This window comes from Hyperolius riggenbachi, chromosome 3 (assembly GCF_040937935.1).
Source record: "Hyperolius riggenbachi isolate aHypRig1 chromosome 3, aHypRig1.pri, whole genome shotgun sequence".
In the NCBI taxonomy this organism is placed as follows: Eukaryota; Metazoa; Chordata; class Amphibia; order Anura; family Hyperoliidae; genus Hyperolius; species Hyperolius riggenbachi.
In genome coordinates, this window is record NC_090648.1 from 144,917,071 (window position 1) to 144,933,862 (window position 16,792).

The following is a 16,792-nucleotide window of genomic DNA, read 5'->3' on the forward strand; positions in this document are numbered from 1 at the left end:
ATTTAAAATTAAACCATAGAGGGGTGATCTCTAATGGGGCCCCACATTATTACCAACATAGGAAAGGCCACAGGGGTATTTCAGAGAATACACACAATAACCTGTACTGCTTAAGAATCCCATGGACCCGTCATTTTCTGCTTAGTAGCAGAATCATGATCCCTAATTTTTCCAACATGGTACTTTAGTGTCTGAAATGATCAGTGCCGGATTTGTACTCTTTACAGCCCAAGGCCACTGTCACCAGCTTTTACTCCATCCACACAGTGTCCACGGAGACCATGGCGTAGCTAAGGAGCTGTGGGCCCAGATGCAAGTTTTACAATGAGGCCCCCCCAATCACTCTATACATAAGAATTGATACGGCGCACCAAAACCTGCCAATGGCAACTACAGTGTCAGAGGTGCAAGAAGGGGATGGGGAACAGTTTGTTAATGATTACCACTATTCAAAGTATCTATAGAAGTGATTATTATGAGCACAGGACCAATAGAGAGCGAATACTGTAGTTGAGGGAGGGCCCTTCAGGGGCCCCTCTGGCCCAAGGGCCCCAATGTGTTCGCTACCACTGCAACCCCTATTGCTACGCCCCTGCACTGAGATCCATCTTTTAGTATGGAGAAGGCATTGTATCCAGACAGAGAAACGAGGTATGTAATTCTATACGTTTCGCACCAGGCCCGCTGCTACTGTGTGTGATGTTAGCGTGCAGAGGGACTGATGGAAACATTTACAATGTAGTAACATGTGTTTTCAATAAATCCCCCACCTCATAAAAGGAAGAACTCAGACAACTCAATCAACCCCAACTCAGACAATCTGGATTAGATGGTTCATTGAGGTGAACCTACTGAGATCTCCTTAAATACATGGCTTAGAGCACTTATATAGATTTTATGGTAAACAATAAACTGAAGAATATCATTAACACCTGACAGCACATTTCTTTGAGGCACTTGTTGGCACAGATAAAAGCACATTTTTATAGATAACAGGGGAGAAATGGCAGCACAACCCAAGACCAGGCCGCATCTGAAAGCCTACTAACAGAGGCATGCAGAGCCCCCTAGAGGCAACATACACAACTTGTATTCAAAACAGATGTTTCAATTATACACTAAAGCCCTAATCTCTGAAAAAAATGAAATGCAAAGATAAATATTATATTGGAGCAGCTAGCCATAAGGTAAACTTACATTTTTTAGACAGCAAAGAGAGGTAGCAGCGTTTCCCAAAGCAGGCTACATCTGAATGACTATCAGCATAGGTGTGCAGAGCCTAATTATAGGCAGGGTACACATCTTGCATTCAAAACAGATGCACCTAAACTAACATTAATAGAGGATGTTAGCTTCCAAAACAGTTTGCATGCCAAGTATTCCGTACTGGACTCTTCCACCACAAGAGGCCATCCTTTTGGAAGGGATCCTAACCTCTAATTAAGCTCAGCCCTCATATATATCCAATAAAACCGATCTGAGAGTGTAACTCCAGCTAAAACATTTCTTTGTTTGAGAGAAGATAAGGTTTATGTTTGTTACTGCTCATATTATAGTTGGGATTTTTTTCACTTCTTTTCCTGGTGCAGGAAGTTTTGAATCAGGATGATAACAGTTTTTGAGTAACTTAAAAGAAAAAGCTTTCAGCTAATAAGTCATCTTCAGGCTCTGTTGCTGTAAGCACCTGATGGCTGGACATCGGTCACTGAAATCCCAGTTATTCTGATTTTTCGGACAGTTCACTCTGAGACCTCATTTGCTTAAAGCCCAACTCCAGCCAAAAATGTCTTCTTATGTAGGTACTGAATTGCAGAGTTTGTTTTTGTGTACAAGTGATGTGCAATGGTTTCAGCATTGCTTCCAGTGCACCAGTGTTGCTTTAGCAGATTCATTTAGTAGAAACAGAGTGGCCACTGGTCAAATCTTGCTAAAATGCTGATGTCTTTTGCGGTGTTGTAATGTCTGAAATCCACTAAACTATGGATGTTATGACATTTACACAATCCTCCTTCCCACCAACACTGGTAGGTGTCCTGCCAAATTAGAAAAAAATGCCAGTTTGTTTGGCACACGGTCTTTTTGGCACTGCGTGAAACTTTTCCCTAATCCTAAAATGAGACTTATGCCTAACACCAGCAAGGCTTAATCTAAATTATTTTATTTTTTATCAACCTCTCAATTAATTTACACACCCTTGATAAGTAGGTTGTATTTTATGACCCATGCTATCATATCTTGTTGCAAAAAAAAAAAAAAAAAAAAAAAAGATGAAATTGGCATTCATAGATGTAGCAAGTCTTCACTGCAATGTTCCTGAAGATTTTGAATACTCTTGAGGAAATAAAATTATAATATACTGTAGAATACATGGATTACGTGTGAGTATTTCTGTTTTATTTTACAGTAGCTCACAGTGCATTCAGATATTGCTAAGGATGGTAGTAGTGTTGGTAACAGTGATAGGAACCCCGGTGGCCTTCATGTTTACTAAGATATTGTTATCCATGTAGGAAGAACAGGTGACATCAAATCCAAGTGACACATTTTTCAACCATATCAGAACATGGACAAGATGTGTGGATGATGTCCTGATAGAGTGGCCCGGTGGCACTAGTGAAGAAACGGACCGTTAAGGGGCAAAATCCACCTGGGTGGGTGGTCACATGAACCAGGCCTTCGGGTGGGTGAGGAAGGGTGTAGCAGCTGGGCCGGTGGTTGAGCGAGGGTTAAAACATACCGATTTTTGAGGCCAGCATGTAGTCACATGACGCGGAAAAAGACGGAAGCCTGAAACCCTTTCTTCCGCCGGATTCAGGAATCGGTATGTTTTAACTCTCGCTCACCCACCCGGGGTCGGTGGCAAACGGAGTGAAAACTGATTCGATCGACCGGTGATTAGATCCGTTTTCACAGATCCGTTTGCCGGTGTGCACTAAGCTATCCAGATCCGGTGAAGCGGAGACTGGATCCGCTTTACCGGGTCCATTTGGCCTAAAAATGCAATGTGAACCGGGCCTTATAGCTTTTTAAAACCATTTGAGGGAGTTAAAGACTAGACTTTACCAGAGATAAAATAAGAAGTAAACCAATTGACCTAAATCTACTTTAAACTGAATATTGTCTGTGGATGGACGTGGTTTTAAATTTCATAATCTGAACTACAAAAAAAATGACATCTGGAGTTTGACTTCTTCCCTCAAATTTTACAGACTTCTAACAGCACGGTTACAGGAAATCATACTGTACCTAACAAAGATCCTATAAACTTGTACATTTAGAACTCAGCTAAATGGCTGCTTTCGCTCTACTCTCAGTTCCCAGTGATTACAATAATCATTAATAGGCAATTAATAAAGAATAAACAACATTATTCATTGCGATGAGCAGATGTTTCTAATAAATACCGAAATGATGACATCAATAAATGTTGAATGAACACATATGATTCACAGGATTTCATACTGTACACTTGGAATGTCATGCAGTATGGATATTGAATATTGCAGAGAGCCACACAACGCATTTCTGCCTATACTCACAGTGCAGTCGGGATATCATGTTTCACATCCAAGTATAGGTCGGGCACACAGCGCTCATCCTGGTTACACCCATTCCAGAATGGAACCTAAACCAAAAGAATCGTCACTAGCATGTGTTTTAAATGAAGGCTGCACAACTGTTACATGTCATGGTCCTTAGACAATTCTAGGAATTCACAATTTAAAGCGGACCTGAACTCAGAACGTCCTCTCTGCTCTAAAAGATGCACAACAGCATAGTAAACTTTTCCTTGTTACAGCTAAATCTGCAGTGTTTCTACTTCCTGATTCATAGAAGCAGACATATTGTTAACATACTGTGCTTTCCAATGAGCTTATCTGCCTTTTCTGCCATGACAGTCATGTGACACAGTGGAGAGATCAAATTACAATTTGTGATTAGACACAAATGAGGGAGAAATAAACAGGCTAAACTCTCTAAATATATAACGGGTACATTTCACTATGTTTTCCTTCTGTCCTGTGCAAGAGTTTAGGTCCACTTTAAAGTGATCCTATAATTGTTATAATTACAGTGCATTTTATGTCTTAGAGGGTAACGGCAGTCAAGAACAAAAATGTATATAACATTTTATCATCATTATACAAGTCCTTTTTAACTGAATGCCACTAAGTTTTGACGTTTAACTTCAGTCTGCAGCTGCTACAACCTTTAAGGACACTCTCTGAAATGTATAGCAACTGAATACATCTTAGTGTAAAAGATACCCAGAATTCTCCTCTCACTGTTTGTATTGGTTCATATTAAAGGGAATCTGAAGTTAAAATACACTTATGATATAATGAATTGTATGTATAGTACAGCTAAGAAATAGAACATTAGTAGCAAAGAAAATAGCATATTGTTCATTATTTTTTGTCCCATGTCAGTAACAGCTGAGCCAATAAAGACAGCTTTTCCAGTGACTCAATGTAAAGCACATGTAGAGGTTCAAAGGACAAATTTGTTGATAAAAATATACATAACTAATTTGATATCATAGCAATTTATTTATTTGTGGAATGCTGGAGATATTCTTTCACCTGATCTATATCGACAGATTATTGGGAAAAAAAACCCAAAAAAAACGTCTACACTAGTTTTATAAATGACAGTGGCCTTGCTGTTAAATTCATCCTGCTGTCAGGGCCCTTATAGTCTTGCCACTGGGTATGAAATATAAGGGACCTTATAAGGGATCTTCACCTGAGTGTCGTGCAATGGCCAATGGGCTTCCCCCCTACTGTCAGCGGACTTTGCTGCAAGTGGCCACTCTTCTATCAATGCAAGAGTTTGCATTCACATCAACCACATTAACACCATGTTAAGCACTAAAAAATGTCTGGCTGACACTCTTTTGGCTCTCCAGATGGCATTATGGTCACAAGTGGGTTGTGGGTCCAAGTGCATTGCTTGAGAACTGCTTCCTTTGGGAAGAAGCCTCAACTCCGCCTAAACTGTCTGCATGCTTGTAACAGATAAATAAATGGTACCATCCTTATTCAGAACTTTTTGCTATGTGTGACTCAGAAGCGGCTGAAGTAAAAAGACTGTTATGGCAGCCAAGCAGTTTGCATATTTTTAGCACGAGATCAACAATGGCAGCTTCCAAAACCGCTGTAGTAAATAGAGATTGTTGTCTCAGCTTGTTTGTCAGTCACACTCATGAAAGAGAGAATAAGGACACTCCTCTGTGATGATTAACTCATCTACACATGGCCACAACGTACTATCAGGATTCAGTGAGATTATATTCAGTCAGATGGTTCCCCATGAGGACACTTTCTTGGAAATGATTATTAACTCATCTCTTTGTATATGACCACAATGCACTATGAGGAATTCATGGATGACCTTTGTCTTTGCCAGGAATTCATACACCAAAAGTACACCAAAAATGAGATGCATATATATATATTAAAGGGGCACTACAGCGAAAAATCGTAGAATGTAAAATATGTGCAAACATATACAAATAAGAAGTACATTTTTTCCAGAGTAAAATGAGCCATAAATTACTTTTCTCCAATGTTGCTGTCACTTACAGTAAGTAGTAGAAATCTGACAGAAGTGACAGGTTTTGGACTAGTCAATCTCTTCATAGGGGATTCTCAGCAAGGCTTTTATTCTTTATAAAGATATTCCCTAAAAATGATTTAAAACAATGATGCTGGAAGGCTTCCCTGCTCCCTACACAGTTTTTGGCAGTTGGACAGAGCAACTGCCATTCACTAAGTGCTTTTGAAAAGAAATATATCCCTGAGAATCCCCTATAAAGAGATGGACTAGTCCAAAACCTGTCACTTCTGTCAGATCTCTACTACCTACTGTAAGTGACAGCAACATAGGAGAAAAATAATTTATGGCTCATTTTACTCTGGAAAAAATGTACTTCTTATTTGTATATGTTTGCACATATTTTAAATTTTACAGTTTTTCGCTGTAGTGACAAGACAAGACAAATAACATTTATATCGCGCTTTTCTCCTGGCGGACTCAAAGCGCCAGAGCTGCAGCCACTAGGGCGCGCTCTATAGGCAGTAGCAGTGTTAGGGAGACTTGCCAAAGGTCTCCTACTGAATAGGTGCTGGCTTACTGAACAGGCAGAGCCGAGATTTGAACCCAGGTCTCCTGTGTCAGAGGCAGAGCCCTTAACCATTACACTATCCAGCAACATTTAAGCCACATTTAGTGCCCCTTTAACTTCATTTTAGGCCCCTTTCTCATCGCTCTCCGTTACCGGTTCCCAGTCGAAGTGGCCATTAGTCTCCATGAGACTGACCACACTATCCACAGAGCCACGTGGAGCGAGGGAAGTACTCCAGGCGACCCAGAGTAGACACAGACCCTCCAGTGCGTTGCCGAGCAGTGTAAGCGGTACCACTCAACGCGCAATTGCATTGGAGTCCATGGCATCGCAACAATCTAGATAGTTGCAGTAGCAGTGCAGCGATCGTTCAAATTTCCATGACGTAATTCCTGTCCAGTAGGGAGCATGTCACTAAGTGGCACTGTTGGCACGGTCTGCCGCAGGGTGTGTGCAATAGATAACAGTGTGGTGCGATTGTCCTGGGGTGGGCTATCCTGTCCACCATGGAGCACCATGTGTGAAATTAGCCTTGAAGCAAACTTGAAGCATTTCTGGAATAAAAACGCTAAACCCAAAAAGGTCCCCTTGTTTCAGCACTGTCTTCCCTGTTCAGATCTGCCACCACCAGAGGATTCGGAAGTCTTCGGGAGCACTTGCGCAAGTGCACAACTGAGCTGCTGATCTTCTGCAGTTCTCGGGCTCCCAAAGACTCCCGCCGGTCAGAGACTGCTAATGAAGGATACAGCGATGGAACCAGGAGAGGAACAGGAAGGCTCTACAGCCTTCCCCCTCCTTAGGTAAGTATATGTTTTCTTTAATTCCAGAAATGATTCAGGTTCACTTTAAACAATAGACTTTTGCATGGCAGTCCTGCTGATCTCATTGGTTGCAGTAATGCCTGAATCACACACCTCAAACAAGCATGTTCAGGGCCTATGGCTAAAAGTATAGGCTCAGCAGGACAGCCAGGCAATTTGCATTGTTTAAAAGAAAAAAAATGTCAAGGTACTGATGCTGCTGTGGATTCCAAACATTTAATACATATCATTGCTGGGTGATCTTTTATTCAGTAGAATAATGATCAGTGGCCCTTAACTTTTCTCCTGATTTTCTCACAAGTGATATTTTCACACCCTATCAATAAATTACTTTTTAAGCCCCTTGCAAGCAAAGAATTTCTGAAAATATGTTTGATATACTTTTTATCTTACCTTGTCGATTGCTATGTGCTAAAAAGTGTACATACAGTGGTACTGCTAAGGTTTTTGTGGCCCCAACCGGAACATAATTCGTGCCCCTCCCCAACCCCAGTCAGAGGCCCCTTTTCCAGTAATAATCGGTAGCCAAAGGAGCCCTCTCCCCCAACAAAGTAGATAACAGTCCCGTATAGGTAGGTAATCAAAGATGCACCCCCTTAGTATAAGTAGCCAGCCCTGGTATAGGTAGCCCAGGTGTCCCTCCATTATAGGCAGCCCCCCCCCCCCCCAGTATAGGTAGCCAAGGTGTCCCTCCATAGGCAGCACCCCCAGTATAGGTAGCCAAGGTGTCCCCCCAGTATAGATAGCTGCCCCCAGTATAGATAATGAATGACCCCCCCCCCACACACACCCCCACCCATATGGAGCATTAGTCTCATTAGGGATGTATGTAGCTTCCTGCTCCCTCCCCATTCCCAAACTCTCATAGACCTGCAGATCTGTGTCGACCCAAAGACAAGTTAGGTGAGCAGTACACAGTAACTGTGTAGCACCCCTAAAATGCAGGAAATGAGCAATGAGCTTACTTCCACTTGTGAAGTGTACTTTGTGGTCACTGTGCGCCTCTGCCTCTACCTTTGCCGTTGATCTGAGGTCTGTGTGTAGGTGTGCGAGTGACATGGAGGCAGCGACAACTATACAGGTCAAAGACAGGGTCGCCCTGGCAGCAAGGGGGACTCCTGCTGTGGATCCGGTCCTGAGTGGCTGCATGGTTCCCTTGGGCCAAGCAGCACATCTCGAGGCAGCTGCAAGGAGGTCTGCCCATATAGCGCTGCTTTCATTCCATCATTTTAGAAGATTATATTGTAGAAATTTATTTTAAAGTATTTTAAATCATTATACAGCTTAACAGTTTATTTTTAAGTAGTTAGTTGATGCTTTTAGTTACTACGTCTGCCTAGCAGAGGTGCCACCTACCACGGGTCCCATCTCACTTTCTTATTGTTTTATTTTGTCACTGTCACCGCCCCCCTCGCCTCAGTGTGGAGACAGCCACATCTGCTGGGATTAAGCAATAGTTCAATAAAGGAGAGAAAATTGAATTTAGGCATAAAATAATCATTTGCAGAAGCTGAGGCGTATGTTGAAATAGTTTGCACATAATTTGACTTAAGGGCATGGACCAGTGCCACAGAGTAATATAGACAATATTATACGTGAAAAGTCAGTCTTATTTCTGCCACACTTTTTTTTTTTTTACAAAGTTCACAGAAACCATTGCAATGTATCAAGTCATCATATATATGAAATTGTCAAATAGTGATGCGCCCTGGTTGGTGTGCTGCACGTGCTGTTTGAAAGGGATCCCACCTCCTTAAGTTGAATTTCTAAAATATATACAATCAACAGACTGCGCTTGATATGCAAATAATTCGTAAATTTTAATGAATAAAAGTGCTAAGGCCTTTTCATGAATATTGTCCTCAATAAAAGTCCATAAAAACAAAATATGTAAAATACAAAAGGTTAGCTTGATGCATTCGCTTGATGCAGTGAATGTCTGACAGGGTTGTTGTAGATTCCCTCCTGTAAATGATAATATCCTATTGAGATATAACGCTGGGGTACTTGCTGATGTGAAAAGACAGTGCTTCTATAGCTGTTGTTGTAATCTTGCAGGTCCACTTGGATTAAAGTGTCTGGTGCCTTTAAAGTGTGTAAGTGCGGCAATGGATGGGTTAAAATACAGATCTTATATCTCTCTATAGGTACTTCTCACCCGTCCTGGTTTGGTGCTTGTTTTTGAGCGCTGTGGTGGAGAGCCACTCTATCTCACCCGCCCCGGCCGGCGGCAGGGTGAGAGAGACTGGACAAGCGCTGCTGTCGGGCTGGTTAGCCCGGCTCCCTGGAGTTTCGAATTCCGGAGATGTTGTAGGCTAAGGCGCCTAAGCGGAGATGGCACTTCTGTATTGTCCAGTGGAGTCGGCGGCTCCCTTTCTCAAAGCTAGGTTGCGATAGGGGTAAGGCTTCATAAGCAAGTCTCTGATCCCCTATCGCAACCTAGCTTTGAGAAAGGGAGGCGTTCCTCCCGAAACGTCAGCCGTGGTTGCCTCAGTGACGTCACACCAGAAGGGGAGAGGAGACGTGCTGAAGCTGCGCAGCCGCCGACTCCACTGGACAATACGGAAGTGCCATCTCCGCTTAGGCGCCTTAGCCTACAACATCTCCGGAATCCGAAACTCCAGGGAGCCGGGCTAACCAGCCCGACAGCAGCGCTTGTCCAGTCTCTCTCACCCTGCCGCCGGCCGGGGCGGGTGAGATAGAGCGGCTCCCCACCACAGCGCTCAAAAACAAGCACCAAACCAGGACGGGTGAGAAGTACCTATAGAGAGATATAAGATCTGTATTTTAACCCATCCATTGCCGCACTTACACACTTTAAAGGCACCAGACACTTTAATCCAAGTGGACCTGCAAGATTACAACAACAGCTATAGAAGCACTGTCTTTTCACATCAGCAAGTACCCCAGCGTTATATCTCAATAGGATATTATCATTTACAGGAGGGAATCTACAACAACCCTGTCAGACATTCACTGCATCAAGCGAATGCATCAAGCTAACCTTTTGTATTTTACATATTTTGTTTTTATGGACTTTTATTGAGGACAATATTAATGAAAAGGCCTTAGCACTTTTATTCATTAAAATTTACGAATTATTTGCATATCAAGCGCAGTCTGTTGATTGTATACATCATATATATGAAATAAACCACAGGAACATCACCAAATACTAAATAGCAATGTAAATATATGTGTAATAATTTTAAGTATGTAAATGAGGTAATTCAATAAAAATAATGGCATAATGCAGTAATGCATGGTGATCAATCATCTCTGATAACTCAACACTTATTGTAGACAAAAGAAATGATGATTGGCTGCTGTTGGTGTACAGCGCTGTTACTTCCTTTCGACTACATCTCAGGTCAAATAACAGTTAATAAAACATTTTTTCATATCTGAGGCATCATATCCAAATTTATTATAATGTAACTATAGGCGGATCTAGTACCGTATTTCAAATTTGTGAGCAAACAATGAGGTCGATTTATAAAAGATGTGAAGTTTTAAAATGAACATTTCAAACCTCTAGTTCAGCGCTTCCCAAACCTGTCCTCAAGGCCCACCAACAGTACATGTTTTGCAGGAAACCACCAACATTCACAGGTGAGGTAATTAGTGTCTCAGCAGAGCTGATTAACTGGATTTCCACAAAACATGCACTGTTGGTAGGCCTTGAGGAGGACAGGGTTGAGGAACACTGCTTCTAGTTAGGTGCAAAGGAGTAAATAAAACGTGAGCTCTGAAAATGTCTTATACACAGAAAATGACTAGCAGGGCACATGATCTATTTTTATCAGCTAATCAGTACTACTCTGGTGGGCTGATCACTATTAGGCGATCGTGCCTCAGTTTTGCTTCCAATGTGACCAGCTGACTAGAGAAGTACAAGCCAATCTTCTGATAAATCAATCAAGTTCTTCACCAAGAATTGTCGTTAAAGAACAAGAGTGATAATTCCAGCACTCCTGAACGTTAAAGGTAATTCCTGTACTCCTGCACTTTAAAGATAATACCTGCATTTGAGACATAATTTAATGGTGTACACTCACCTAAAGGATTATTAGGAACACCTGTTCAATTTCTCATTAACTTCTTGCCGACCGCTCGACGCCGATTGGCATGGACGCGGCAGCAGCCCCAGGATCGCTCCACGCCGATTGGCATGAACGGCCTTCCATGGGGCTAGCAGGAGATCGTGTGCGCTGATGTGCGCATCTCTGCTTGGAAGGCAAATTTTATTTAAAAAAAGAAATGCAAGAAATATTTATTAAAAAAAACAAACAACTGGGGAGTGATCAGACCCCACCAACAGAGAGCTCTGTTGGTGGGGAGGAAAGGGGGGGTAGGATCACTTGTGTGCTGAGTTGTACGGCCCTGCAGCTAGGCCTTAAAGCTGCAGTGGCCATTTTAGTAAAAAATGTCCTGGTCACTAGGGGAGTTTAACACCGCAGTTCTCAAGTGGTTGATACAATTATCTTATCAACCAATCACATGACAGTTGCTTCAATGCATTTAGGGGTGTGGTCCTGGTCAAGACAATCTCCTGAACTCCAAACTGAATGTCAGGATGGGAAAGAAAGGTGATTTAAGCAATTTTGAGCGTGGCATGGTTGTTGATGCCAGACAAGCCGATCTGAGTATTTCACAATCTGCTCAGTTACTGGGATTTTCACGCACAACCATTTCTAGGGTTTACAAAGAATGGTGTGAAAAGGGAAAAACATCCAGTATGCGGCAGTCCTGTTGGCGAAAATGTCTTGTTGATGCTAGAGGTCAGAGGAGAATGGACCAACTGATTCAAGCTGATAGAAGCGCAACATTGACTGAAATAACCACTTGTTACAACCGAGGTATGCAGCAAAGCATTTGTGAAGCCACAACACACACAACCTTGAGGCGGATGGGCTACAACAACAGAAGACCCCACGGGGTACCACTCATCTCCACTACAAATAGGAAAGAGAGGCTAAAAGTTGCATGAGCTCACCAAAATTGGACAGTTGAAGACTGGAAAATGTTGCCTGGTCTGATGAGTCTCGATAGAGTCAGAATTTGGCATAAACAGAATGAGAACATGGATCCATCATGCCATGTTACCACTGTGCAGGCTGGTGGTGGTGGTGTAATGGTGTCAGGGATGTTTTCTTGGCACAATTTGGGCCCCTTAGTGCTAGTTGGGCATCGTTTAAATGCCACGGGCTACCTGAGCATTGTTTCTGACCATGTCCATCCCTTCATGACCACCATGTACCCATCGTCTGATGGCTACTTCCAGCAGGAGAATGCACCATGTCACAAAGCTCGAATCATTTCAAATTGGTTTCTTGAACATGACAATGAGTTCACTGTACTAAAATGGCCCCCACAGTCACCAGATCTAACCCAATAGAGCATCTTTGGGATGTGATGGAATGGGAGCTTCATGCCCTGGAAGTGCTTCCCACAAATCTCCATCAACTGCAAGATGCTATCCTATCAACATGGGCCAACATTTCTAAAGAATGCTTTCAGCACCTTGTTGAATCAATGCCACATACAATGAAGGCGATTCTGAAGGCGAAAGGGGGTCAAACACTGTATTAGTATGGTGTTCCTAATAATCCTTTAGGTGAGTGTATATATACTTACTTAGAGTTTCCTCCAGCCCCATGAGGTGGGCTCCCTCCGCATCCCCTCCGGCCGCTTGGTTCACTTCTTATTTCCCCCAGTAATCTAGCCAGTCACAGCCAGTCATTCGCTTCTGCACATGTGTGGCCCTGCTGCGCTCCTTTTCCTGGGAGCGTTCTGCACCTGCACACGGCCGAGCTATGCATGTGTCAAGAGTGCAGCGGGCTTGATTGCTGGGGGAATAAGTAGACGGAGGGGTCGGAGAGGATAGCAAGGAAGCACACACACCTCATGGGGCTGAAGGAAGCCCCAGGTAAGTGTACATACACCTGTAAGTCACGTCTCTGGTTTACTTTAAAGGATACACTAGGTGACATATGAAATGATGATGTACAATGCCAAGCACACAAATAACTATGCTGTGTTGCTTTTTTCTTTCTCTGCCTGAAAGAGTTAAAACTTCAGGTATGCGAGTGATAGTTTCTGTCTGGGTCGGAATACAGTGTAACCCCCACTGATAAGGAATTACAGCGATAAAACATTTTCCTGGCAGTAAATGGCTTTCTGAGAGCAGGAAAGAAATTAAAAAGGTCAATAGTTTATATATTTATTTGCCTTCAGAGGCCTCTAGTGGATGAGACCTGATTGACAACTGTGGCATAGTAAGACGGGATTGATGGGCGTTTATCACAATACTAATCCAACATGCATATAGCTGTTTCATCATGGTTGCACCTCATCAGTGCATAGATTAATATGGCTTTATAAGGTAAGACATGGGCAACTCTGTAACACTCATTGCTAAAGTTCTACCAATGGCCCAGTTTGAAACTACACACAACTTGCATTAGATCTAGTGGTGAATAATCATAGGGAAGGTTGATGAGTTGTTTGATGATGCAACTAGAATTCAGTATATGTTTTTACAAATAAGAGAGCTGAAGTTTGCGCAAAAACAATAAAGGAACTTCTCTAAAAATTGATTAGATTTCTGAAGTTGACAAACAGTTCTTCCGCTTTCCTACATGTCTCGTAGACCTTGTTAAGTGATTTCACCTGATTAAATATACCGTAACTGCCACATTTTCTGCAATATTACACAAAACACTAAACCAATCACATCCCTTACTAGCTCACATTCCCACCATCCCTACTTGGGATAGTCAATAAGTTGCCAATAATTTTGGAATGTTGCTGGATTATGCAAATTTTGCATGCAAATGTATGTATCTTGAAAATGGACCAATCAAATTTGACCTCCGCAGGATTTGATTGGTTGATTGGCTACATACATTTCCATACAACATTTGCATAATGCTGCATCAACTCTTATTTGCATCTTGCAGACCATCCCTAGTCCCTACCAAAATCAATGGCCAAATCCAGTTAACTTGCTTGTATAGTTTCGGTAGGAAACATGGGAGATCATAGAAACTCCATGCAGATGGTGCCCTTGGCAGGATTCAAACCCCAAACTGTACAGCAACAAAGCCAGATAGCTAAAAACACAGCCACTAGGCTGCCCACATTTAGGGACAAGATCTCCCCTCTAGAATTATCAGCCTCCCCTCCCCTCTTTTTGCCTGGGGGTAACATCTTTCCAATTGCAGTAACAGGAAATAAAAGTTCTGCAGGGGAGAATCCATCTTGCAATATCCAACATCAGGGACAGACTTTGGGAACAAAGACGTTGGAAACTACAGCATTTATCCGACAACCTCAACATATATTATAGTAAAACCCCCATTATCCGGCAAGGACGGGGATTGGCTGATGCCAGATAAGCGTAGTTTTATGCATCCTGCAAGGCCAGGATATTTTTTCTGGTTGCTTGAGACTTCTGGTTAACTGAGTTCTGGATAACAGGGGTTTTACTGTATTTCTAGACTAATTCTGGAAAGGGTGACTCAATAAAGAGGCACTGCAGTGACATATAGTAGAATGCAGAATATTTTTCAGCATACCCATTTCGACGCTCATTTTTCTTGGTCCGAGCATCAGAAAAACTTCCTATATCTTTATATTGCTATAATTGCTGCATTTCAGTGTGTAGCCCCGCCCTCCCAGTGATGCTTAGACTAAGCTGCGTAGCTATGCGGAATTCTCCTCTCAGATCATTCTGGGAGACCAGGCATTATTTTTACTGGTTTTGGAATTCTCAGCAACAAAATTCTGCAGAGCTGCACGCACGCACGCACGCACGCACGCACGCACGCACACACACACACACACACACACACACACACCCAGGCACACACACCCAGGCACGTGCAGAGAGGGGGCTCTGGGTGCCCAAGCACCTCCCCCCTTTTAAAATACCCATTAAAAGGCCCCTTTGGCTGCGAAAAATAAGCCCGCCACGTCACGATAAGCTCCGCCCATCACCCGCGAGAAACTCCTAGTACAGGCATGGCACCAGGTATTCGCACCCATGTCACATCCAGTACCTGCACCCAGCACCACACATGACATCCACTACACGCACCCAGATCTCACATGGCAATAAGTACAGTACCTGCAATCAACACCCGCATGACGTCGATACCCACCCATAGCCAGAATCCACGTGACACCCCGTACCTGCACCCAGAAGCCACATGGCACCCAGCATCTGCTTTCAGCACCTACATGACAAACAGTACCCCCTATCCAGAAACGAGGACGAGGGGACTTGCGGCCAACAGTGACAGGTCAGACTGACTCCACACCATTGAATGCAGCCAGCGCTTCTGAGACTGAATGTATGTGTCAAGCGGAGGACTCAGGGGGATGGTTTGGGACAGTTTAAGAGCTGGGAGGGGGGGGGGGGTGAAGGTCACATGTCACTGCAGGGCAAGGGGGCTGGTGGGAGAGAGGTCCCCCACCACTGTGCATTTTAAAGGGGGGGGGGGGCTTTTTTTGAATTTGAGCACCCCCCACTTTAGGATCCTTTGCACGGCCCTACACACACACACACACACACACACACAGACACACACACACACACACACACACACACACACACACACACACACACACACACACACACACACACACACTTTACAGTCCACTACAGCTCTCTTTGAGCATGTTTCAACACACACCCACACCCATTAGCTAGTTGTAAAATTCAACATCTAGCTAGCATTCTTGTCACTCTTTATATTCCTCTGATACCCAGGACTGAAATCCTTTACTGAGTAAAATACAGCATTGTAAAACAAAGTGTTTCCTTGATTGCATGCTTCACTTACCCAGTAATACCACTGAATTCCCCACATGCATTGCAGAATAATGGTCTAGTACAGAGATGGAAGCACAAACACTCTGCATGCTGTAGTAACCTGCACTTATGAGTATGAGGCCCAGGAGACACTGACAGTCTGTCTCACATGAACCGAGCGAGATTACATTACATAAGGGAGCGCTTCACTGAAAGAGATGTGCAGACAAGAGCAGCACAGTGTCATTCTCAGGGCCGGATTTGTACTTTTTACCGCCCAAGGCCAACTATGCGTATGGTTGTTATCTCTATGTGCCCAAGAATTCTACTTACTTTCCATCATTGGAAGTCACAGACAATAACCATTTCAGTAATACGCGTATAGATTATAAGTTATGTTTTCCTTAAGAACTTTTATGCTTGCCATCTCGTTAATGATGGACCCATTGAGTCACCATGAGAGTTAGGCTGAAGTATACCTGCAGGATAGAGCTTACAGGTCTTGTAGGGACGACACAAGTACAGGACAGAGAGTTCAAAGATTAAAGCTGTCCTTGTAGATAGGGATGGCTGCAGAGAACAGCTTTACTGCCCCTCACTAAGCCGCCCCCAAATTTCTGGTGCCCTAGGCCATGGCCTATGTGGCCTTGCCAGAAATCCGGCCCTGGTCATTCTGCTTACTTCAAATCCCAGTCACATGCAAAGAGGATTTTATATACATGACTGGCTGTTGAATATGGTAAAATTTGACTGGTCTTCTGTGCACATGTTCTTTAGTAAATCGTACCATGTAAGTGTAGTACTAAGACACTGAGTACAAAATTTATATATATTAATTGTCTTTAAGTAAAAACAGCAATCAAATGATTTGATAGATTCAAAAGGTGAGCCGCCATCCAGGTTAATTATGCACAACCCAAAGTAGAGGAGCTTATTTCATGTTTTCACATATCACTATTTACAAAAATGTAATGTATAATGGAACAGCTGTGCCGTATCACGTCCTAGGAGTTGCAGAGTGAATGT

At 43.0% G+C, this 16,792-nt stretch overlaps 1 protein-coding gene across 2 annotated transcripts in view; it reads right to left on the reverse strand.

Moving 5' to 3' along the window:
* ITGA11 (integrin subunit alpha 11) overlaps window positions 1-16,792 on the reverse strand; it is a 213,612-nt gene that overhangs the window by 36,068 nt on the left and 160,752 nt on the right. For both annotated transcript variants that reach the window (XM_068275048.1, XM_068275050.1), the window contains one exon: window positions 3,540-3,625. In XM_068275048.1, coding sequence (XP_068131149.1) covers window positions 3,540-3,625 — 86 coding nt within the window. The remainder of the gene's footprint in view (window positions 1-3,539; window positions 3,626-16,792) is intronic.